Source organism: Vipera ursinii, assembly GCF_947247035.1.
Source record: "Vipera ursinii genome assembly, chromosome: 4".
Classification (NCBI taxonomy): Eukaryota; Metazoa; Chordata; class Lepidosauria; order Squamata; family Viperidae; genus Vipera; species Vipera ursinii.
Genome location: NC_139514.1, coordinates 45,709,348 through 45,733,859, shown reverse-complemented (window position 1 = coordinate 45,733,859; position 24,512 = coordinate 45,709,348). Strand labels below are relative to the sequence as shown.

Below are 24,512 nucleotides of genomic sequence, written 5' to 3'. Positions count from 1 at the left end.
TTTGCTTTTTGGCATTGCAGAGAATGCCTAGGAAATGTGTGACATATTAAGCGTTTCATACTTTGAACTCCCATTTTTGACATTTATACATTTCCTAGGCATTCTATAATATGCCTAATTTCACACAATGATAGTATCATACAAAATTTTATCATCTCTCTCTCTCTCTTAGTACCAGCACCTGAAATTGTACTTGCAAAACAACCAGTGTAGGAACAATATTGTACAATGATCCTTAAAAGCTTCTGAATTGTTTGAATTTTAAATAACCTAAATGAGTTTTCTTTCTTTTTAACCATTTTACTATTTTTGTGAATGAAAACTGAACCTGGGTTTTGTTATAGTCTTCTCTATCCTTTTACATATTAATTTATATTTGGTTTGGTTCTGTTCCAATATTTAAAACAATTTCTTTCACAACCATTTTCTTAAAAGTATAATTTTTAAAAGAAAACATAGAAAACAAAAAAGGAAAAGAAGAAAAAGGATTCATTGGTCATTGTTTATAGAAGAAATTAAAGTTTGCAAGCTCTGGAATACTATTCACTTATACATCCTCATCCTTCTTTAAAGAGTATAACTGACACACTGTGTCTACAGTAGGAATCCTCCACCATTAAGATTAGTTGTAATGGAGAAAAAACTGAAAAATTTGTACTATCTTATAAAGTTCCTAGATTTAATACAATATTTATAATGTTTCATTATAGTTATCTTTTCTTCGGAGTAGAGAATAGCTTCAAGTATATTGTATTACTTTTAATTTTAATAACAGTTTTTGATTCTCTTACTTCCTTTTTTGAAAAAGTTCCAATCCCACCATGAGATATATTGTTGTATCTCTGAAATTTCTGTACTCTTGGTGCCACCACTGCATAGAAATGACAAAAAGATAAAAAAATATTAAATTCACTAATGTCACTTGCTTACTTAAGGCAGATCTGTAAAAACTCTGTAGCCATTCACATCAATGAGAAAAAGCAATAGTTTTTTAAGTATAACACACTTTACTGACTTTAATTTTTTATATATGTTTTCCATTCCTTTTTAATTCCTGTTTTACACATAAAGATGACTGCAAGCAGGTTTATAATTAAGTCCAGATAGCTCTAGCCACTAATTTTATAAAAATGTCCAACAATTGGTTATAAAATAGTTGTGGCTGTACTGGAGCTTTTGCCTGTTCTGTAGGTTAAAATACAACTTTTCTTTACAATTTATTGAACCAGTTTCAAAGCAGAAGCCTAACCTCATAATCCTCCATGTTGACTTCATCTGGCTTTATCATTTGAATTTTGGCTTGAGCCACTTTCATCACATTACGGCATCTTAGAAAGTAAAAGTAAATGAATTAATGAAGATCATATTAGCCATGCTTCAGAGCAACAAGCATGAGAGTAATATTCCAGGCAAAGAATTGATAGCTTTCGTTTCAGATATACCTGCTACTCCCTACATTTATTTAAAAATAAGATCAGCCTGTGTGAAATGATGGTGCAGTGGTTAGAATTACTGGCTGACTGACTCTGCCCACTGCCAAGAGTTCAATCCTAACCAGCTCAAGGTTGATTCAGCCTTCCATCCTTCTGAGGTTGGTAAAATAAGGACTGATTGTTGGGGGCAATATGCTGACTTTGTAAGCCACTTAGAGTGCTGCAAAGCACTATGAAGTGGTAAGTGCTATTGCTATTGGGAGCAAGGCTTTAGATCGAAAACTGTATTTTGATGTGGGGCGGTGCCAGCTTGACCTCTGGCATCTATATGGACAAACAATGCAATTTTATAACAAAAATTTTGGCAGTGGTTTACAATTGCTTACTTCTGAGGGCTGAGAGGGAACTAATAATTAAAGATTTCAGTTTGTTTTTCAACTGAATTGTACAGCTTTTATGTTGTACAATTATATAGTTATACTGAAGTTGAAAAAAATTCTGAATTATCTGATTTTTTTACATCTCAAAAACTTGGTATTTTAACGGGGTGTGTATAGTTTACTTTTTATATCCACTGTGTGATCAAATGAACACCATACACTTTTCTTTGCTTCATTTAGATAAAGTGGGATAACTCTTACCTAAAAAGTGCACCAGACTATTTCTATATTAAGTTATACATAATGAAGTGTCACAAGATGGAGCTATAGTACTGTTTCTAAACAGTTTAAGTATGATATTATAGTTTTTCTTAAACCTTTCAGTATTACTGAATATGAAACAGTATTTCTTTCTACCAAGAATACATATGATTGTTTCATATATGTTCCTGAGGCATGGAAGGAATATTCAAATAAAATATATTAATAATGCACTTTATTTCACTAACATTTAGCATAAATGAAACATTAACTATATTCAGATTTTGTAATGGAATATAGTCTGGTTTACTATGAATTAGAAAAATAACTATTTTTACAGAATGTTCTTTAAAAAAAAATCTGAACCATTTACACCAAAATATTTAGATAGTTTGATATTCCTTAAGAATCTTTGTTTAAATATTTTTCATGCAAGCCTCCTTACATAGTTACCTTTCATCAAAGCTCAAATTGTGATCTGCAAACTGCTCCAGCAATGTTCGCTCAATTATTTTCTTTGGCGCCTGATTCTGGATGAAGTATACAATTGCATGATGCAAACGATAATCACGCTCAGGTGGTGTGTCTTCTTGGGCCAGTTTGAGTAATCTTGCATATTCAAATTTTATTGCCTTATACAAAATAATGAAATTAAATGTTACTGAATTGTCCACTTTCAAAACTAAAGATCTTACTAGACACATTAAAATTATATATAAATGTTAAAATAACAAACAGAGGTTGAATTGTGTGATTAAACAATCCTTAAAACAGGCTCCTATTTAGCATTTCTTTAGAAATAATGTTTGGATTGCAAATTTTGTTTTTGTGTTGATCTATAACAAAAATCTATTTAAGTTAAATATTAACTTTTATTTCTAAGAAAAACGGATTTTTTTAAAATAAGAAAGCATAGTATCAGATTAATATTTTGTATTGCACTGTATAGTCCAAACATTTAGTTCTATATTAGCACTGGACTGCATCCCAACAGTGCTTAATAAATATGCATCTGGTAGAGTACAATTAACAAGTTACAATAAATATAATCTTTATACGCAAAGCATAGAAAAGAACTGAAGCATTTTTAAAGAAATCAAAAATGTTCCTTAAAAATAAACAGGATTCATAAGAATGTGCTATCATTGTTTCCTATAGAAACATAAAGTCATATATAATACTAATACAGTTAAAAATGTGACACAGAGACATAAAACAAAAACAAGGTAATGTATCATTGAATCAATATAATTTGAAACATGCATCTGGAATCTTATTTGTTTAGGAATGTAGGTCAGTTTCATAACATATATATTTATAATGAAAATAATGTAATAATTCCCATGCTATGTTTTAACTGAAAAGCAAGTATATTTTGGATTTATATGGTAGTCTACACGCAAGTTTATAACTATGCATATGACTCTTTTATCCATCCCTTTGTGCTGCTATGCAAATACCAAGATCTTAATTATTTAGGTTTCATATTAAAACTGAACCAGGAAATGACTGTTAACAGTTTTACAACTATGCAAAATATAATATATATCCTTTATTATATTTTGAATTAAATGTATCCAGATTTCAGTAAAAATAAATAAATATGTAATAATATAAAATGAAAGTGTGAGAGGAAAAGCTGTGAAACTTTTAAGAGATACAGCATTCATCTTTATATTATATAGCAGGGGTGTCAAACTCGCAACGTCACATGACGAGTTGCGACATATTGCGACTTTTTCCCCATTACTGGAGCTGGAGTGGGCACGTTTTTGGCATGATGCATCCGGCCCATGGGGCAGCAGTTTGACACCTCTGTTACATAGTATCTTCTATAATGGAGCACAAACAAGCAAATAAAGAAAATTTCTTGTTTTATGGGAATAAATCCATATCCCACCTGCTCCAGTCAGCTTTTATTCTCATTTTATTTACAAATACAGCTTTTCTGAAGTCATAAAAGTTTTACGGATGAGTAATTTTTTCTCTTTATTAATTTCTTTAGCTATCTCTAATACAATTTTCTTTATTTAGGTTCCATAGTTACAAGAAGAATATGAATTCTACCATGTTACAGGAATGTTGAATTCATTGTTCTTCTACTTTAAGATACATTAACAAGAAATTTTACACTTAACTTTCAGAATGATCTAAACCCACATCTGTTTTTGGATCAAAACAGTTTGTATGCTTTGCATTTTACATATATGTGTTTTTATGTTTGTTATCAGCAGAAAGAAAAGAGAAAAAAATCTTATCGGTTGTTACTTGTGCTAGGACAGATGTAAAATGTAATTCAAGCAATATTGATTGATATATCTATTAATCTATTGACAGATCTATGTGCCTAATTAAAAAAATGAGAAAAGAAATGGGAGTCACAAATTTAACTGTTGGATTTTGAAGTTACTATAAATGTAATGCAAGAGGCAGGTTTAGGCAATTATAATAGAAAGCAAGTCTACGTGTAGTTAAGTTTAAAGGACTTAACTTTATAGCATAATAATTGTTTCTCCTAATGAGTAAATGTACTAATATCATATGTAATTTCATCAATTTTCTGTGCATAGTTTACTAGATAACCACCAAACCCCTCTTTTTCTCATTTAGTAAATATACTGTATACGCAGCCTACTTTCTTAATGGCCCTGAAAGTTTAAAAATAGTATTAAAATAATCATATTAAAATAATCATATTAAAAACAAACTCCTATTATTTAAACCATTATTACCAGTGAATATCTGAATTAGGTATTAATTCTTAAGCAGTATCATTTGTCCACCTACTGAAATGTGTACTGGTTTCCAATTTTACTGATCTCAAGGAAAAGTAAAAATTACATTAACAGTTATAAAAATACTACCAACTACGGATGATGAAATTTCAACAAAATACATTTAAATGTACACAAACTAAAAATTCAAAGAACAAATTAAAGTACAAAAACAGTCAGAAAATGAAAAATTGAAAGTATTGATTGTACCTGAAAGAACCCTGCTTCTGGCCCACACCTGTCATATATATGCGTGGCTTTACCTATAGCCATTATAATACCTTGCATGTTCGGGGTCAGCATAACCTGTCACAGGAGATTCATATATATATATGTATATATATGTATATATTGAGCAATGAAAAATATAAATTCAAGTCAGTATGTGCCTTCACATACTCATGTCATATAGAACTGCATGCACAAACTGCAGCGGCAAATGTTTAGATTTTTCTTCAGTGGTTTCAATATTCTAGGTTATATCACCTTAATTTACCTGATCTAAATTTATGTCTAATTAACCTCAGACATTTAAAAAAGTGTTTATCATTTCATGCACATGCAAATGGTCTTCTAAAGGGAAGTTAAATTTATTAGGTATCAGGGAACAATGAGGCACAGTGTAGGTTGTCTTTAATCATTCCACTCTTAGTCTGACTCTACATCACTCTACCAATAACTATATGAGCTTCAAAGTGAGAGAACCTATGGAAAGTTAGATGTCCCTATGAATATCTCCATGGGTGGGAACTGAGCCGTGGTGATTACTTTCATGATCAAAAACGCTGTGTACTGTTTATGGACACTTGATCTACAAAAGCCTCATTTTCTTAAATACTTTTCGATGTATACCATTAATTTATAATTTAAGAGAGATCTGGTAAATTCCATGAAACAATAAAGACACTTTGTGACTCACCTTGTTTTGGGAATTAAGAAGAGGGAAAAAAACTAATCTTAAAACAACATCATCAACAAGAATGATGTTGATGTCAATACCACTATCTTAAAGGATTTCGACTTACCAACACAAAGCTTAAAAATATTATGATTTAAGAAGATTTTAGATTTATAAAAGGATACTAATTTTTAACTATATGACCACCATAGCTGGTATATATAGAAAGTCCAACATTATGGGTAAAATTTTGGGGGATGCTAATATATTACTTGACAAAGAAATCACTTTTTTTGCATATTCTATTGTGACTGGTGTATGACTTGGGAGACATGGGACTGGCCCTTCTTATGTACAATAACAGAGTATTATTCTTAAAGCCTAGGCTCAACTCTTAATTTTTGTATCAAAACTGGCTATGCACTTTTTAGCTTTAATAACTAAAGCTTTATCTCTGTATGTGTCATGTTTAACTGTTTAGTCTTCCTTAGTTCTTTATTGTTTTTTATTTTTTATATTTCAAAAAAATTATAGGTGAGAAATGTTTAGATAATAATACTCAACTGAATTTGTGGTTTGTATATTGAAATGTCGTGACAGACCTTTTGGCAGATTTATAGTATCACAAACACAATGTGCAAAGTCTAAATTTATATATATGGATAAACTAAGTTTAATTTTATATCATGCAAATAAATGTGCCATTAGAAACAAAGCAGCAGCAGTTTCTGGTTTGGTCAATATCAAAAACAAACTGAAGTTAAGTTTGTTAAAAAGCAAAAGCTAGTTAACTTCCATCATGTGCAAGCATGCCAAAGGCTTATCAGGCACCTATGTACAGCACATGAAAGATGTAATAGTTTGTGACCAAGTTGAAGATGATACCTCATCATCATACCCCCCTTCCTCTGACTCAACCACGTACGTCCCTATATCAGGAATCGTCACGTCTACAACTTTTTGATTTGGAGTTGTTCCAATTGGGTCATTATGAGAATTCTGTAAATTAAAAAAATAAATGAAAACAAAAATAAATTTGATAACATATTTATCAAAATATCTGATAAATTGCAGTCTCAGTGAGAACATTATCAATCTTATTCCATTTTTATATGTATTCTTAATTTTTAATTATTTGTTTTTTATCAGGGAAGTCTTTGTACGAAATATTTTAAGAAGCCCACATCATCCAAAAGGACATGAAAAGTTTTTGGGGAAAAGACTTACCAAAGAAGTAATGGACATATTTCATGCACATGGATTTTCAAGGGCAGAGATGGGTTAATTTGCTTGGTTGGGGGTTTTGGTCTCTGGGTTTTAGATTTTGTGTTTTTTTTCTTCAAAATGATGAGAAATCAATCAGAGAATTTTATGTTACAGTTTTAAACTTTGTATTAATTTTTGCTGTCAGAGTGCTCATTTAAAAATGCACTTTAAAATGAAAATGCTTGCAGTAGTAACATATATTTCATATTCAGACTATGAACAACATTACTTTGTCTTCCTTTTTCTTAACTGTTTATGAAATAGAATAATCAATTGCTGTTTTGTCAGTCGTATCCGACTCTTCATGATCCCATGGACTCCATGGACCATAGCACGCGAGGCTCCTCTGTCAAAATCATTAATAGATAACCCCAAATAAATGATGCTATATCATTCTTAATTAGTACCAACAAACAGGCCTGCTTGTTGTAACCCACATGAATATGAACAATTTTTTATGTATAATGACTTCCAAGGTCCCTTCCAATTGTTATTCTGTTATCTCCCTGTTCATTGGTATGCTATTTATTGCTACATTTTATAAACAGCTCTATTTCCAGATGCTCTGAGCATATTTTGTATCAACAAATTTAATCAAATATAACTCCATCCTGATTTTATTTATAATTAGTTTATAATTTGTTATTTGAAAGTACATATAAGCTTTTGTTATGATACTGAATCTGGTTAAGGAATGCTACCCATATTTCCTTATTAATTTTTATTTGTTCTTATCTATAGTTTCTGAATACCTTCCCCTTCAATACAACTTCCTCCAGTACTTCTTCCTTTGAAGCATAAGATTAGTTTTAAAATGAAGTAATATGAAAGCATTTTAAATATAAATTTCAAAGAAACTGGCACCTTGCCATTTGCATCTATAAACTGATATTGCTAAGAATATCAATCCAAGAAAGTAACGCTTTTCTGTTTCAACAATTAGACATATAAGACTTTGATTTCAAGTTCATCAGCATCTGCAGCAAGGTCATGTCAGTTCATTTAGTCTTTTGGCCAGCTATATGTTCCAAAAGCAAGTTATTCTCAAAATTCACTTTTTGTGATATCTTGGCTACTTCAGGAAAATAGCAAATTACAGAGATGATTTTATACAGCATTTTTTCCATCTTGTGAGAAAATAAGTTTAATATTTCTTTTCACTCATGCAAGGCACTTGAATGGCCTTACTAATATCTGTATCAAAAAAAAACCCTTTCGCTTTGTACCAATACAATGCTCAATGCTCTTCTGAAGAAACTGAGTCAGTGGAACATGCCCTTTTGTACAGTCCTTCTTCTGTAACCTTGCACAGTAGCCTCTCCTAATTAATTACTGGCTCTGAACTTACTATTGGACTACATCTCTGAGATAATGACGATGGCAAGATTCTTTTCTGTCAACACAGTTATTTTGTAGCTGACCAACTGTAAAATTGTTTCTGGATGTAACATCCAAGGACATGATTTTATTATTTATTTTTCTTATTCTTGTCTTTGAAATTAGTTAACAGAAATAATCTATATCTACTTGCCTGTTCTTTTCACTTAAAATTATTTTACATACGTTATCATTATGCAGTAACAGAAAATATTGTTTCTGTTGTAACTTATAATAAAATCATAACTTTTCTAGTTACTTTCCTATGATCTTTAACAGTAGAAACAACTTAGTACTCATATCCAAGTAATGCAACATAAGAGGGCTTTAAATATCAATCTCATACGAAGGCAATTTTGAAATAAACCTGTTTGCTTATCAATGACACTCGCAGATACAGAACTTTTATTATACACATTAAAAAACTACAACTTTACACTACTTTTTGACATAATCGCTATTCAAATTGAGGCACGTCATAATGTCTTACAAAGTTTTGAAATTCCTTAGTAGTAGTCAGTCGCTCGGTGCCAAATCTGGGCTATGGGTGTGTGTGTGTGATCAAAAACTTCCCAACGGAACTGCTTCAAAAGTTCTTGGGTATGTCTAGCGGTATGCGGGCGAGCATTATCATGAACCAACACACTGGAAGTGGTGGCATAGAAAATCCCACCAAATGTGAAGATGCCAAAGGAGTACGGCTAGAGAAGTTCATGGAGCATGGTTCGACCATCCATTCAGAAGTCTATTGTGAAACGTTACAAAAACTCAGATGAGTCATCTATAACAAGCGTCGGGGCATGCTAACTTCCGGTGTGTGTTGGTTCACGATAATGCTCGCCTGCACAACGCTAGACGCACCCAAGAACTTCTGAAGCAGTTCCATTGGGATGTTTTTGATAGCCCAGATTTGGCGCTGAGCAACTACTAAGATATTTCAAATCTTGTAAGACGTTATGACAAGTACCTCAATTTGATTGGCAATTATGTCAAAAAGTAATGTAATGTTGTAGTTTTTTAATGTGTATAATAAAAGTTCTGTATCTGCAAATGTCTGTCATTGATAACAAAACGGAGGTTTATTTCCAAACTGCCCTTGTATTTTTACCAATTCTTTCACCTATATGCAAGGTCAAGAGATTTAAAACATTTGCTGAAAGCCTAATTCAAGCCAATTTTCAATTTCATCTGACAAAAATATGCTGTTATTTTATTGTCTAATAAGATACCAGTACTTTGGTCTCATCAAGAAAATTTTGCCAAGAAAACATACGGTAGTTTTTTCTTGAAACATGATGAAAGGAATCAAGTAATCTGAAGGCTTGCCATAAAGTGACATAATTAGCTAGTAATACCTAATGTAAAATAATAATTGTTCACAATCTTCTACAACAGTTTCTATCAGTCAATTAGGGAAGGAAACAACTCTCTGAGGGGACTGAAAAAACAAATGGAAGCTCTTGTACATACAAAGTACTAAAACAGAACTAATGGGATTGTTTTAATGCAAGCCAAAATTAAAGAACATATATATTAAGGATCTCACCATATGCATAATAGTTTCAGGATTCTTATCTTCTTGTTCAGTAAATGCTTTTGTGATTGCTCGTATAGAGTCTTCTTTTAACTGTTTTGAGAAATCAGCTGTTGAGGGCTGTTCCAAATACTCAGGTTCTTCTCCATGATTTTTGGGGAACAAAAAGGAAAAGTCTATTATAAATATATTAGCATGGTATCTATTTGGGACTTGATTTAATTAGTAGCAAAAAGAAACACACTTGAACGTTCTATTTGAAGTATTAGCTGCTATTAGGCGTAGACAGATTTAAGGCAGTATATATCAAGTACAGATGAATACTCTTGTTCTTGGGCATTCATGGCATAGCAGATTATGTGTGCTACTATAGTTTGATATTATTAATTATAATACTGATAAAAGAAACATTATAAAATTGTTTTCTTTACTAACCTTGGGCAGTAGATGATATAGGCACCCTGGGCATAGGGGATATTTTTTCTTGTTGAGCTTTCAGAGAAACCTGTGCATCCCATTCTTCCAACTCTTTTTCAAAACGTTTATTGTCTTCTTTAACAAAATCTTTTAAATCAGGAGGTAAAGTCTCCAATCCAACAATCAGATGCCCAGTTTCCTTGTTAAATTCCTCTGTAAGAGATAAATGTATAAGGTCTTTCAGAATATCAAATCTTTATGAATTTCATCTACAGGTGACAGTTCAGACTTTATAAGTAAAGGGGAGACTAAACCTTTTTAAGTCCTTTTTTTAAAAAAAAAACTTGACTATTATTTAATATTATTCACTTCCTTCCATCTCTACCAGAGGTCCCCAACTTATAGGCCGTGGCCCACCACCGGGCCATGGCCTCTTGGCCACCAGGCTGCGTGAATAGCTGGCCAGCGCTTGTGCATGCTCAACCCCCTTTGCACCAGTGCTAGCCAAGCTGTGAGTTGTGTCGTGCTGGCGCTAGCCGAGCCATGAGCCTCGCACGAGCGGTAGAAGCCCCATTTACAGAGTGTGCATGCTTGCGTCCCCGTTCACATGCATATGCGCAAAGCCACATTAGCATATGTGCACTTGTGTGCATAAAGGTGCCTGCCCCTCCCATTCCCACTGGGCTGCCAACCCAGAAAGGTTGGGGACCCCTAATCTATATAATGGTTTGCAGGTGGGTTAGTCAACCTCTTATTCATTCACTATCAATGCTTTGAAAAGCTTTAAGTGAACAATTTTTCAGCAAGAATTTGAGACCAGAAATCAGCTGGTTTAGTTTCTAAAGTATATGTGGGTAACTGTTCTTTAGGCAACTGTATGGAAAGGATTGAAGAAAATGGAAGCAATGCAATAAACAGGACATTTCTCCCCTGCCTTCCCCTGTAGCTCACAATGTATTTATACATGTACATACCTGCTTTACAGGATTGTTTTCAATAAAAACTCTTTTTTACAGAGGCCTTTGTTTACAATTCAGCAGTACCCAAAGTGAATTGCAACAAAAAATTTAGACAGGCATGTTCAGATTAAACTATAGTTTCCTTGCCTCTCTAGATCTCAAGCAATATTAAGTATTATAATGTGATTTGTTAAGTAATATGAATATTGTAATATATTAAATTATTCCCACACAGGGAGAAACATTATATATTACCTTGTATAAAAAGTGGTTCTTTATCATTGATATACATTAAACAATAAGCACTTGCATTCCTATAACCACCAAATGAGTCACGCTCAAGCTCTTCCCAAGTAGATTTTGTCACAGATATATCGTTGTACTTCATCCACCTCTGTTGATAACTGTCATAAATATATGCCCAATAATGACCTGCATTAGCCTGGCCCTCATGAACTAACACCGCATGTAACCGATAAGGAACCTAAATCAAATAAAATCAAGATACAATGTATCAGCAACATAATAAAAATGCAAGAATGTTTTTGTTTTTCTGCTCATGCAAAGCTGTGCAACTACATTTTGGCAATAATAGTGATGTTTCTACTGCAGACTCTCCAGAATTTTGTTATGCTCCCATAGAGAGCATTGTATCTCCCTTTGAACTTATATACTGATTATGAATGGATGAGACAGGCAATATAAAACACATGAATGAGGTATTAACTATATCTGATAAAAAAGTTTCATGCATTTTCTTTCACTCGCCAATACCTGAAGTATTTCACAATAATTGACCATTGTCATGTTTAAAAAGAGTATTAAAATCTATTTTATTTTCCAGTTTGACTCTGCATACGAATTTAGCAGACTGCCTATAAGCAAAAGGATTCTTGGAGAATAATTGATACATTTTGTATTTTTGTTGTTAACTAGACTCTATTACTTTCCTAATATATCATTTCAGAACTGTTTTATATCCACACAAATTCAACTTCAAGTTATGAATGGTGAACTAAAATAAATTACATAAATATCGCTACAAACTGAAAGTGTCAGAATCACTCTTATCTCTTGAAAAAATGGGATTGGAAAGTACATGACTAGGACTTGTTTGTGCTGAAGATTCAAATCTTAATCTCCAAAAACATAGGCATTTTACTTTAGACTCTTAACATGTACAAAGTATATCACTAATAAATGTTGTATTATACAGAAAGAGTACTTACTTGCAACATTGATTTGTCAGAGTACATTAGCTCAATTGTTCTCTGTATTCTAGCTATGCTTTCCTGCAAATCTAAAGTAAAAGAAGAAATGTCATCTTCTAAAATAATTATTGTGAATGATCTAAAATTGAATTTCTGTAAATAAATTGTATCATAACATTAGCTTGTTCAATATCAATCATGTATCTTTAACCAACCAGCCATCCACTCACCCATCCAATTAATAAAGGTGCTGCCCATTTATCCAGTGAACTCTGGGTGGCTATATAAATTTACTTTTTATTCAAATACTGTTTTTTATTACATCATCCAAATGTTGTTTCTGTCAATGCTGCAAACATTGACATGTTTTTGCACTGACAATATAAGAGGCAACCTTTTGCTTTGTTTGGTTTTGAATCACTAAAGCGCAGGAGGAATGCAACCTGGATGTTTTGACGAGATAAGGGATAGCCGCTTCAGAAGGGAAGTGAAACTTCGTGTGTTAAATTAATTGGTAAATGTGATTCATGACGTGTAAATAAGGGAGGGAAATTCTGTATGATGTGGTGTGTTAAGGGGAGGAGAATTCAGATTCTGGCCTCCACCCATGAGTGTCGATGCTCCATTTTCATTATTATAGACTTTTTTGAAATACACAATCATGCAGTGTACTTCAATCTGTCTTATTAATCGGAACCATGACAGTTTCATTCTTTATATGTAATTTCACAAAATACATTATACCTTTGGAAAACAATAGGAATATCTGACTTCCAGGTTTCCCTTTCGGATTTTTTTTTTATTAAGGCAAACTCCGAATTTGTACCTCTAGTGTCGTTTTCCACCTCTTTTCTCCAACGGTGTAAACAGCCTTCTAATACTGACAGCTCTTCTTCAGTTATGTGCCGTGGTGCTGGATGCATGGGTAGGTCTGGAGGAATCCGTGACTGTGTAAATGGCTTGTGTATAACTGATCGCTGTGCAGGTGATGTGCTCTGTGTTTCTGTAGAAGGCCCCTGTTGTTCTGCTGTGCTACATTTGTTAAGAAAATGAAAAAATCATTGAAAAGTAACAAAAGCAATGTATTTTTCCAAATTTTAATATTATTAATTTAATTATACTGTATTGATAGAATTAAACCACCAATAAATATACTTAATATTTGTACCAATTGTTCATATATATATATATATATATATTTCCGTGAGATCCAAACCAAAAAGAACAGTTGCTATTATTTTTATTAAAAAAAACTAAAAATATGTTCCTGGTATTCCATCCCCATCCTTCATTTTTCTCAACATTTACTATTTCAGCTTTTGGAATCCTTTTGATCCCAACTATAAAGTTATTAATTTTCACAAATTAAGAAAGTTAAAATACATCTTTATTATCTTTAATTGTGAACAATTTCATTAAATGTTCAGTAATGTGATATCTTTTTTGTTGCAATTTAAAAATATATTATGACCAAATCCATTGGTAGTACCAACCGCATAAGGATGCACATACAACAAAAAAGTTTTCAAGATCAGTTTTACAAGATGAGGAAATGTTTATATTACTTACACATTTAGTGACTATAGGTAGTCCTTGACTTACAAAAGTTCATTTAGTAAACGTTTAAAGTTACAACTGCACTGAAAAAAGTGACTTATGAAAATTTTTCAGTTACAATCTTTGCAGCATCCCCATGGTCATGTGATCAAAATTCAGATGCTTGGCAACTGGTTTGTGTTTACGACTGTTGCTGTGTCCCAAAGTCATGTGATCACTTTTTGCGACCTTCTGACAAGCAAAGTCAATGGGGAAGCCAGATTCACTTAATAACCAAGTTACTGACGTATCAATTGTTAATTATTCACTTAACAACTGAAGCAAGAAAAGTCGTAAAATGGGGCAAAACTCACTTAACAAATGTCTCACATAACAACAGAAAATTTGGGCTCAATTGTGTTCATAAGTTGAGGACTACCTGTAAATGATTCAGGAAATTTAACAAGAAATATTCAACACCTCTGAGGCAGTTTTACCTTGGTATTGCATGTGTTGACAGAGGACCACTAGGAACAGCACTAGTACTAATATCCTCAATAGGAGATGTGCATACTGGTTTACTTGATGCAAACTCCAGCGCATACTGTAGGACATCTACCAAAGGGAATCGTTTAGGACCGGAACCATAGCTTAAATATCTGCCAATATATATCAAACGTTCTCATTAAAAGTGTTCTAAACACACTCATTTTATCAATCACACACAACTGTGATTTCTAACAATGGACAGTACAGGTCTACAAAATTTCTACAAAACAACACAAAGAAGATAGATGACTTACAGCCAAGTAAAATCTTTGTCATAAGTAGCTGCTCAGCCAATCTCAATGTATACATGTTGTACTTTGATAATAAAGGTTCATTCATTCAGCTGCCATTTAGTACTTTTAATCTGGATTAAAAGATTATTTAATTGATACCCTCTTGGTTTATTTTAATGCCAAGAGGCATCAATTAAAATTAGCCTAAACTCATGAAAGACAATAAACACAAATAACTTCTGGCAGAGAAAGCTACCTATAAGATATGAAATTTAATTTTTAAAAAGTCAGTAAACTAACTTCTATTATTATCTTCTGCTGGAGAATGTTCTATGTTACCTTTCTAATCGCTGCTGCAATACTGTGAGGTATTCTTTCAATCTCTTGATTTCATCTCGTTTTATTCGTGTAGTTTCTCTGTTTTTATGCATATACCTGTTAGAAAAAAAACAATTATGATTCATCTGCAGCATAGTTTAGCAATGTGGGTGATTAACACTTCTGCTTACCATTAGTGACATTGCTTAATTCTGGAATTCTGTGCTTAATTGAAATAGGTGAAGAAATTCAAGTCTGTTCCTTGCTTTCCAAATATGATAACATTACATTTTCAATTGGTCAAATATTATATATATAAATATATAAAAAGGTGGCCTTCATATGTTCAAAATTGAAATATATTCTAAAGCAAAAGGCAACTGCTTCTGAAAAGCTTTTTAGAGGTATGACAAGGAGGTTGCAAACTAGTAAAAAAAATCCTGTTTATTGTTTCACCTTTATCCAGATCCAAAGCTTTTATTTCCAGGGTCATATCCAATATATTTACTTTCAGATATTACTCATCTAAAAGAATGATTAAATTTTTATGTTTTAAAATTTTCTTTATGTTTTAAAATAAAGTTTTACAAAGTGTTTATAAGTTTTGTAAGATTTGTATTTTTTAAAAAATTACATTTCTATGTACCAGAGTGCGTACAATTAGAAGCCATAGCAATGACTGAATGAACAAAAGCTCTAGTTCTCTTGTAATTAATGCAAGCCTCCTAATTCATCAAGTTTTCTTTTAAATTTTTTTTTGCCTCAATGAAAGAACAGTCACAAAAATAACCCAAGTTTATGATGTTATTGACCAACAATTAATTCCCCCCTAACAGAAAACACAAAGAACAATATAAAAGCATAGCTGCATTTCATCCTTCCATAATCAGTGACACTTTTGATGAGCAGCCAAAATTTTGGAACCTGTTATATAATTCTAAAATTTGTCCATAGAGGGAACACAAAAGTCTCCTAAGCAACAAGATATTTTATGAATCATAGGATATGACAAAGTTATCGTGAAAATCCGTAGAAAAGATTCAGTAAAGGAAAGCATTTACTTTCAGTAAAGAAATGTTCAATTATACCTCCTCCACAAAGGCAACCCTCCCCAAGTCCTGCCGTGCTTCTCATCATGGCAGAGCTGGTATTCCTGGGAAGGATGAGTGAAGTGTTACAAATATATGCTAAGAGGATATACTGTATGTCAGGTGGGGACATCCTAGTTGCCCAGCAAAAATAAGCAAACACCTATATTGGACAGCAGTGATATAAGGCAGATGACGACTTTAGATAATGACAAAGGCATCAATCCACACTGCACAGAATATAATGGTAAAACATTCCTGCAATTTTACCAAGAAAACCACATGCATGGAAAGTATAGAATGATTTAACAATATAATGCTGGATGATGGGGCTCCTTAAGTCAGATGGCAATCAACCCAATACTGAGGAAGAGCTAAGAATCTTCCTGAATATTAATTACGTTTATATGAGTGATTTAAAGCTTTCATAATTTGGCATAGGGGGGGGGGGAAACCCTGAAAGCTGCAAAGCAGAAACGTGAAAGCATGAACATGGGAAAATGCAACAGAAATGTGAAATGAAACAAACGTAAATTGACATCTTAGGCAATAGCGAAATGAGATGGGCTGATCAGAAGTTTCAATCTTTCAGTCAGAAAGACTATTTCACACTATTTATTACTAAGGATATAAAAAAAAACAATGAAGGAACGTGTTGCTTTTATAGTTAACAAGTGTACAGCAAGCACAGTACTTGGTTACAATGCAATCCATGACTAAATTCCGTGTTGCTCTGTGATAACCCTTTAATATGATGATCACTCCAGTTTATGCTCCAATTCAAAGATGCAGAAGAAGAGTGTTATGACCAAGCTCACTTTGAAATCAGGAGACAATATATCTGTTGCTTGTGACTGAAGACTAAAATGCCAAAGTTGGAAATATTAAAAAGGGGGAAATGTAGTTAGTTGGATTGTATGCTTTATGAAACTGAAATGAAACAGGAGAACAAGTTATCAATTTCTGCCACTCCACTAATTTCTCCGGTTAATACTGTCTTCAATCATACAAAACAAATGGCATATATAAGAAAGAAATATATTATTGCTATATGATTGCTACAAGGAGGCAGAAAAGCTCAGCTATAGCACCAAAGACATGGCCAGGTGCTGGCTACGGAACAGATCACAAACTGCTTGCTCATGTAGAAGTTTCGAGCTAAGCTAAAGAAGAGAAAGAAAGCCCGTCAATTTACCTAATCGGATCTTGGAACATATACCCACCATCGTCAAAGAAAACACGAGGATCATTTCAAAGTCCTGAATCTCATTGATAAAGAACCAGAATTATGGAATGAATTGAAGTCATTAAGAATGAATGTGAAACAATTCATTGAAGGAAGAAAAGAAAAGAAACTGAATGTCAGAACAGCAGAAATTGTCGAGGCAGAAACCTCAGAAAGGAACGGAGAAAAAAAAAGAGTTTCAGAAAACTCTTAGAAAAGACAACATTACAGCAATATCGATAGAGATACGGAAGAGAGAAACACACAAGGAAAAACAAGGAATATCTTTCAAATTTAATAAATAAAGATCTCTGAACTCAGGAGGAGTTTCCAACCTCAAATAGATATGCTAAAGGATGCTAATGGACTGATAATAATCTATTGGAAGAGGTCAATCTACATTCCGATACCAAAAAAAGAAGGCTAAACAGAGTATGCAAACTATTATATAATACACTTAATTTCACATGCTAACAAAATAATTATTAGGATCATAGATTAAAGCCCTATATGGAAAAGAGATGTTCAACCTCTAATTTTTGTCACAAGAAATAATGGGAATAAAAAACAAACGGAGAGTATATTTTGTCACAATCCTATATCTAACTGTAGCAACTAGATTATTCTCTGAATATTATATCCCAAATTATATTACCCTGCTATCAAGTTCTATAAAGAGCTGTACCTGTCCAGGTATAAAACCGGAGGGAATTCTAATTTGTTGTGTATCTTTTCTGGCCTTCCCAAAGCTTGATTGAATTCAAATCTTGAGAGCTCAAAGGTCAAGACCGGAGGTAGCTCAGTAAACCAGTGCTGGCAGAAAACAGAAGAAAAAAAAAGAATTTCAATCACATCAATTTTTTTTAAAAATTAACTGTCCATATAGAACATATTTCTATGTTCTAAGAACAAATGTATTTTGCAGCACAGATTGATACACTTAAGTCTTACCCAACTTGGTGACCTTAGATGTGCTGGACTACAACTGTCATCCTCAAACAATACATTCAAGCTATCCATGTTACTGGCAGATGCTTTTTTTAAATGTGGGGGAAATGATATATATGCTTTCAAATAATGCTTCTACTGTTAATAAGATCCAGATCTTAATAAAAATGGCAGTCAATTAAATATATGTTTGAACAATGATATTAAGGAAATTCATAACAATTACAAACTATGTTGAAACTACAATTACATTATAATTGTAGTCCACATACGCTGAACTGTTAGCATATATTGTTTACCTTCCACAACTTTCTGAAACTAAAACCTGTTTTTAGCTTCCCATCTACTAATCTTTCATGTTAGATATGATCAAAATGACTACACAAACATAGTGTGGTATCAGTACCTACATTAATATTCTTATTTATGAAACTGGTTTTATTAAAAAAAGACTATACCTTGTCCAAGGTAATAATTGGTATTTCTACAGCAATCTATTTTTATATCATGATCAACAAATATATTTGTTTATTCAGTCCCTATTGATAGTTCTGTGAATTGATACTATGCAATCTGACTTGTGTTCAAAGTTAAAAATTGATTAAAGTGCTACAATAACACGTTAAAATTGAAAACAGCACTCCATACTTTTTCTTTTTTTTAGACATATATTTAATCTAATTTACTGACCTTGGAACATTATATCAAAATGTGTCAGATGCATACAAATTTCAATTTTGCAGTGTCTGTTTTCTAGAAAATGAACAGATCTGTTCTCTTTATTCCAACTCACTAGGCTGAATTTTGGATGGAGTAATTGCACTGAGAAACTCTTTAGTAAAGGTGTTGTCCTAGAACCTTAGAGAAGACCAGGACAAAAAAAATGGGAAAAATGTTAACTACAAAGAAAGCCCAATAGTTGTGGAGATATTTTTAGACACATTTCAGAAACTAACTCCTATTCAAAAAGTAACTTGCTAACAAACTTATCCACATACTTCCTTTAAGTAGCTACGGCATAATAGAAGGTAGTCCCTACAATAAGCTTAACCTGTGATTAAAAAGTGAACATTTCCACTAGTTGAAAGATCCAAAACATTGGTCTGGGATATTACAGATAGGAGACATTTCCATATCTATTCAGACATGAAATTTTTTTATCAAGTATGACTGCCGATTTGTTAAGACAAAAATCTATGTTTTAAAATTCTAACGTCATATTCCATATATTACAAAAATGCACATAATTCACATACAAAAATATATATCCATTGTCTGCCAAACAAAACTATTTGACCAACCTTTAATACCAACCATACACAACTGAATGTATTTTTATACAAGTGTTAAATATTACAGTAAACAGGTGGGGATTCTTCTTAAGTCCAATATTATTCATTTTATTAATGCATTCCTACCTGAACAACCTGGATTTTTTATGCTGGTTCTAATAACAACCCTGTCCTTAAGATGACACTCTAAGGCTCTCTATCTACATAAACAGCAAAGAACAAGAAAACATTCTGACTTGGACACATTTAAAACTCCAAAATTTGCATTTCTCAATTTCTCAATGTACGGAAGGCTACCTTGCTTCTTTAATACAGTGGATATAGAATACCCTGTTTTCAAATGTAAAATAATACGAGCAAGATAAATAACCATTTTTACCACCTTTAATACAACATAATTCCACTGAAAAACAACCTATAATCTTTTGGAGGGAAAATAACAATAAAAAACTTACAATAATGTGGTTGCTTAAATATGCATACCCTCTTATAAATAGGAAAGTGACTTTCAGAGTTAACCAACTGAAGGGGAGCTGACCAAGCTGAGCCCAAGGAAGATGTCAAGCACATCATCAGTCTCAAGTTTCTTTGTCACCCACACGAGATTTAAATCCAGCCACCTTGAATTCCCTTGACTCTTATCTAAAGCTTTGACCATTTGCTTTGACCATTAGTGGTTCAGATTCTTGTAGAAAGTGTTAGTGTCAGGACCCAGCCCAATCCACATCTTAGGAAGACAAAAATTCTTGGAGTCAGTTCTAGTCCAAAAGGAATCTTTACTAGGACATGCTTGGTTGTGGGAATACAAGACAGGACTTAGTATTGTTTTACAAATTGAAATTTTATAAAGGGTACCAGGTTCAACCTCACTTCCCTCAACCTCATTTGGTCAGCCCCCATCCTTCTACTTCATGTCATCCCTTTCGTGGGAAAGAAAAAAAGGAACTTCGAATCTTTATGGTTATTGCCTTCTTCCTCTCCCAAATTAAAAGAAAACACAAGCCAGATACCTTCCTCCCTTTTGATCCCCCCCAGTTCAAAAGGTTTCCTTGGTCTTTGAAATAACCTAAGGCAGGCTGAATCCACATATGCTCATCCTTCCTCGGGAGATGGCAGAATCCGTATGGGGGGGGATAATGTTTTAAACATACATTTATGAATGTGATATAAATGGATTCTGACATCTAGAATGCATTAAATCTATATTCATTTCAATCACTTTGGTTCCTGATTTCTTGCACCTGACACCAACCACATTCAAACTGGCATTAAAATAGAAGTCAGTACGCATTTGCCATCAATTAAAGTTCAGCTGCTCTAATGGGATTTTTCTTACATTTATTGAGTTGCCTTTTATAGCTAAAGCCATGATCTGCACAGAGCTTACAAAGCATCAAAGGAATTTCATTGTTGGAAGGTATTAGTCAGGAGCAGGGTACAAAACAATTCCCAGGCATTAGATATACTACAGAACACAGTGAAGACAGTCATCAACAAGTAGAAAAAATTATGGCACAACAGTGACATTACCAAGAATTGGATGTCCCTTCAAAATTGATGGAAAAAAAACAAGAACACTGGTCTAAGAGGGTGGCAAGAGGCCTACAGCAACATTAAAGGAGTGTGGCAATTTCTACACGTGACAACAATCTCCCAGGTTCTTCATATGGGGTAGGGTGGCAAGACGTAAGGCTTTTCTTACAAAGAAAAACATACAAGCCTGCAAAAACCTGACAAAAGCAAGTGGAAAAATGCATTATGGCTTGATGAGACCAAGGTTGAACTTTATGGCCATAATTCCAGAAAGTATGTTTGGTGGAAAAGTCAAGCACTCTGGTGGCAGCATTCTGTTTTACAGCATTCTGTTTTACAGCTGAAGCTGGAACTGGAGTTTTAGTCAAGGTGGAGGAAATTTTGAACAGTTGCAAATATCATTTTGGCACAAAACTGTCAGGCCTCTGCTAAAATGCTGAAGATGAAAAGGAATTTCATCTTTCAACACGACAACGACCCAAAACATACTTCCAAATCAACAAAAGAATTGCTTCACCAGAAGAAGATGATTCAAGTTTTGGGATGGCACAGTCAGAGCACAGACATGAATCCAATTGAAATTCTGGGGGAGTGACCTGAAAAGGGCTGATCACAGGAGATCCTCTTGCAATCTGACAGATTTGAAGTGCTTTTGCACAGTGGGCAAAGATTCCCAAGGCAAGATGTACCATGCTGATAGCCTCCTACCCTGAAAAACTGAGTGCTGTTAGAAAATCAAAAGGTGATTCAACAAACTATTAGTTTAAGGGTGTGCACACTTATGCAACCATGCTGTTGTATGTTTTTATAGTTATTTTTCCTTTTAAAAGTTTCAGTTTGTTTTTAAGTTGAATTATACAGCTTAAAGGTGTAAAAAATTCTGAATTGATCTATCTTGGTCTTTATTTTTTATATCTCAAAAACCTGGCCTTTTAACACATATCCTTTAAGTCTACATATCCACTCTATCTTTTTGAGTGAACATTGTGTAGTGGCCCATCAATACTTAATAATAAATAAATAAAGCTGGATGAGAAGTTAACAGAAAAACTAGCTGAGGTTATGGATGAAAAGCTGGATGAGAAGTTAACAGAAATAAGGGCAGACATCTTACTTGCATTTCAAGGCATGGCTATATGTATTGAGCGTTTGGATGAAAGAGTGGAAGATCTCAGCCAAAACAACATCAGATTAGCAGCAAAAATGTCAGAGACTGAGAATGTGGTGGAGAAAATTGATAGTGATTTGATCTTGGTACAGTATCACGAGATGGAGTTTGCTGTGAGAATCAGAGGCTTAAAAGAGGATCCTAAAGAAAATTTGAAGGAGATAGTTTCTGAGGCTCTGGAAGGGGTGCTGGGGCGACCAGCAGATGTAATCATGGAAGATATAGATAAACTTTTCCGTGTTAATTCGTGGATTGCAAGACAAAGGAAATTACCCAGAGATGTGGTGGTTTATTTTACAAAGAGAGCAATTAGAAATGAGGTCATTCAAGCCTCTTACAATACTAAATTTGCTGAGCAAGAAGTCTTGGTTTTAAAAGAGATCCCTCCAAGAATCTTGAGGAGGAGTTTGCTTTTTTAGCACAAGAATTAAGGCGACGTGATATTAAGTTCAGATGGGAGATACCAGTGGGTATGGTGGTGATGCATGAGGGTACGAGACATCGTCTTACTACAGTGATGCAGGCACGTGATTTTTACAGTAATGTTTTAAAAGCAACCCCCATACCACTTTTGGAATCTACAAAGAAAAATGGCGAGGGAGAGCCTCAACTACGTAGTGAGAATTTACGAGGTGCCGAAGGAACAACGCAGATAGAGGAGAAAGCTACAGGAGTGGATCAAATTTCAGTATCATCGGAAGAGGCTAGAGACCAGAGGATGACGCGTGCTGCTTCGAGACGAATGAGACGAGAGCAAGAACAAGACCAGCAGAAAGTCATGGGACCTCCAAAACGTACCTATAGCGAAGCTGTGGGAAGGGCGCGACCTAAGAATGCAAAGGGGATCTTGGAAGAAATGCTCCAAAAGCTTTGGGTTGCGAAGGATGGCGACAAAGTTTCTAATTTGGAATGTTAATGGTTTAAATTCACCGTAGAAGAGAAAGAAAGTTTTTCAATATTTAAAACAATTTAAGAATGATGTTATTTGTTTACAAGAAACACATATTAGAGTCATGGACCAAAAGTACTTATTAAATTCAAGACTGGGTGCACAATTTATTGCCTTTGCAACAGACAAGAAAAATGGAGTGGTTGTTTATGTTAAGAATACCTTGACAGTGGAGTTAATTGAAGCAGATAAACAAGGAAGATATGTTATAATAGAACTGTTAATAGAAGGTAAAAAAATACTTTTGGTTGGACTATATGCTCCTAATCAACAACAAGCAGACTTTTATAGTTTACTACACAGCAAGATTACTCAGTTGGATTATAAATCTCTTATTTTTATGGGAGATTGGAATGGTGTTTTGGACGTACAAATGGACAAGAGTGGTTCTTTTGAAAGTATTCCAAGTCATGCTAAACTGCTTAAATTCTTTTTTGAGATGAAGGATGACTTGGAACTGCGAGATATTTGGAGAGAAAGAAATTTGCAAGAAAAGGACTATACTTTTTTCCCCCGATAGATATTAATCTTTTTCTAGGATTGATTTTATACTAATTACCAATGGTTTTTTTGAAATTAATATGTATAAGGGTACTACTATTGAAATGGTCTGGGATGCTAGTAAAGCTTATATGAGAGGTGTGTTAATATATTTGAATAATAAACATAGATGTAGTCTGGAATTTAGTTATTACACAAGAATAAAAGGAAGAGATGAATCAATTGATAATTGAGGAAGAAAAAACTGCTTTTATTTCTTTGATACCGAAGGAAGATTAGGATGTCACTCAAGCAAAAAATTATAGTTAACAAATTAATATGGGACTAAAAAGTTTCATTTAGCATTTGAATAAGTACTGATGTGATATTTATATTTCTTGCAGTTATTTTATAAGAGTTAAAGTGTGATAGATTTAATAGTTTATTGTTGTTTGCATATGGTAGATTATGATTGTTTCTACTTTTATACCTTGTATTTAGCTCTGGGAATCATTTAGCATTTGAATAAGTACTGATGTGATATTTATATTGCTTGTAGTCATCTTATAAGAGTTAAAGTGCGATAGATTTAATAGTTTATTGCTGTTTGCATACGGTAGATTATGATTGTTTTTACTTTTATACCTTGTATTTAGCTCTGGGAAGTCGGGGAGGGGGGAGGG

The 24,512-nt window shown here is 33.3% G+C and overlaps 1 protein-coding gene across 7 annotated transcripts in view; it reads right to left on the bottom strand.

The window, feature by feature from the left end:
- USP25 (ubiquitin specific peptidase 25) overlaps positions 1-24,512 on the bottom strand; it is a 67,869-nt gene that overhangs the window by 5,310 nt on the left and 38,047 nt on the right. Inside the window, exons 11-23 of one of the 7 annotated variants that reach the window (XM_083361972.1) lie at positions 18,145-18,272; positions 15,168-15,263; positions 14,544-14,705; positions 13,337-13,542; positions 12,529-12,599; positions 11,555-11,783; positions 10,359-10,553; positions 9,936-10,066; positions 6,632-6,745; positions 5,059-5,154; positions 2,528-2,706; positions 1,250-1,328; positions 792-871 (exon numbers count right to left, since the gene is read on the bottom strand). In XM_083361972.1, the coding sequence (XP_083218098.1) occupies positions 792-871; positions 1,250-1,328; positions 2,528-2,706; positions 5,059-5,154; positions 6,632-6,745; positions 9,936-10,066; positions 10,359-10,553; positions 11,555-11,783; positions 12,529-12,599; positions 13,337-13,542; positions 14,544-14,705; positions 15,168-15,263; positions 18,145-18,272 (1,766 nt within the window). The remainder of the gene's footprint in view (positions 1-791; positions 872-1,249; positions 1,329-2,527; positions 2,707-5,058; positions 5,155-6,631; positions 6,746-9,935; positions 10,067-10,358; positions 10,554-11,554; positions 11,784-12,528; positions 12,600-13,336; positions 13,543-14,543; positions 14,706-15,167; positions 15,264-18,144; positions 18,273-24,512) is intronic. The other 6 variants (XM_083361973.1, XM_083361974.1, XM_083361975.1 and 3 more) reach the window with 6 other exon arrangements.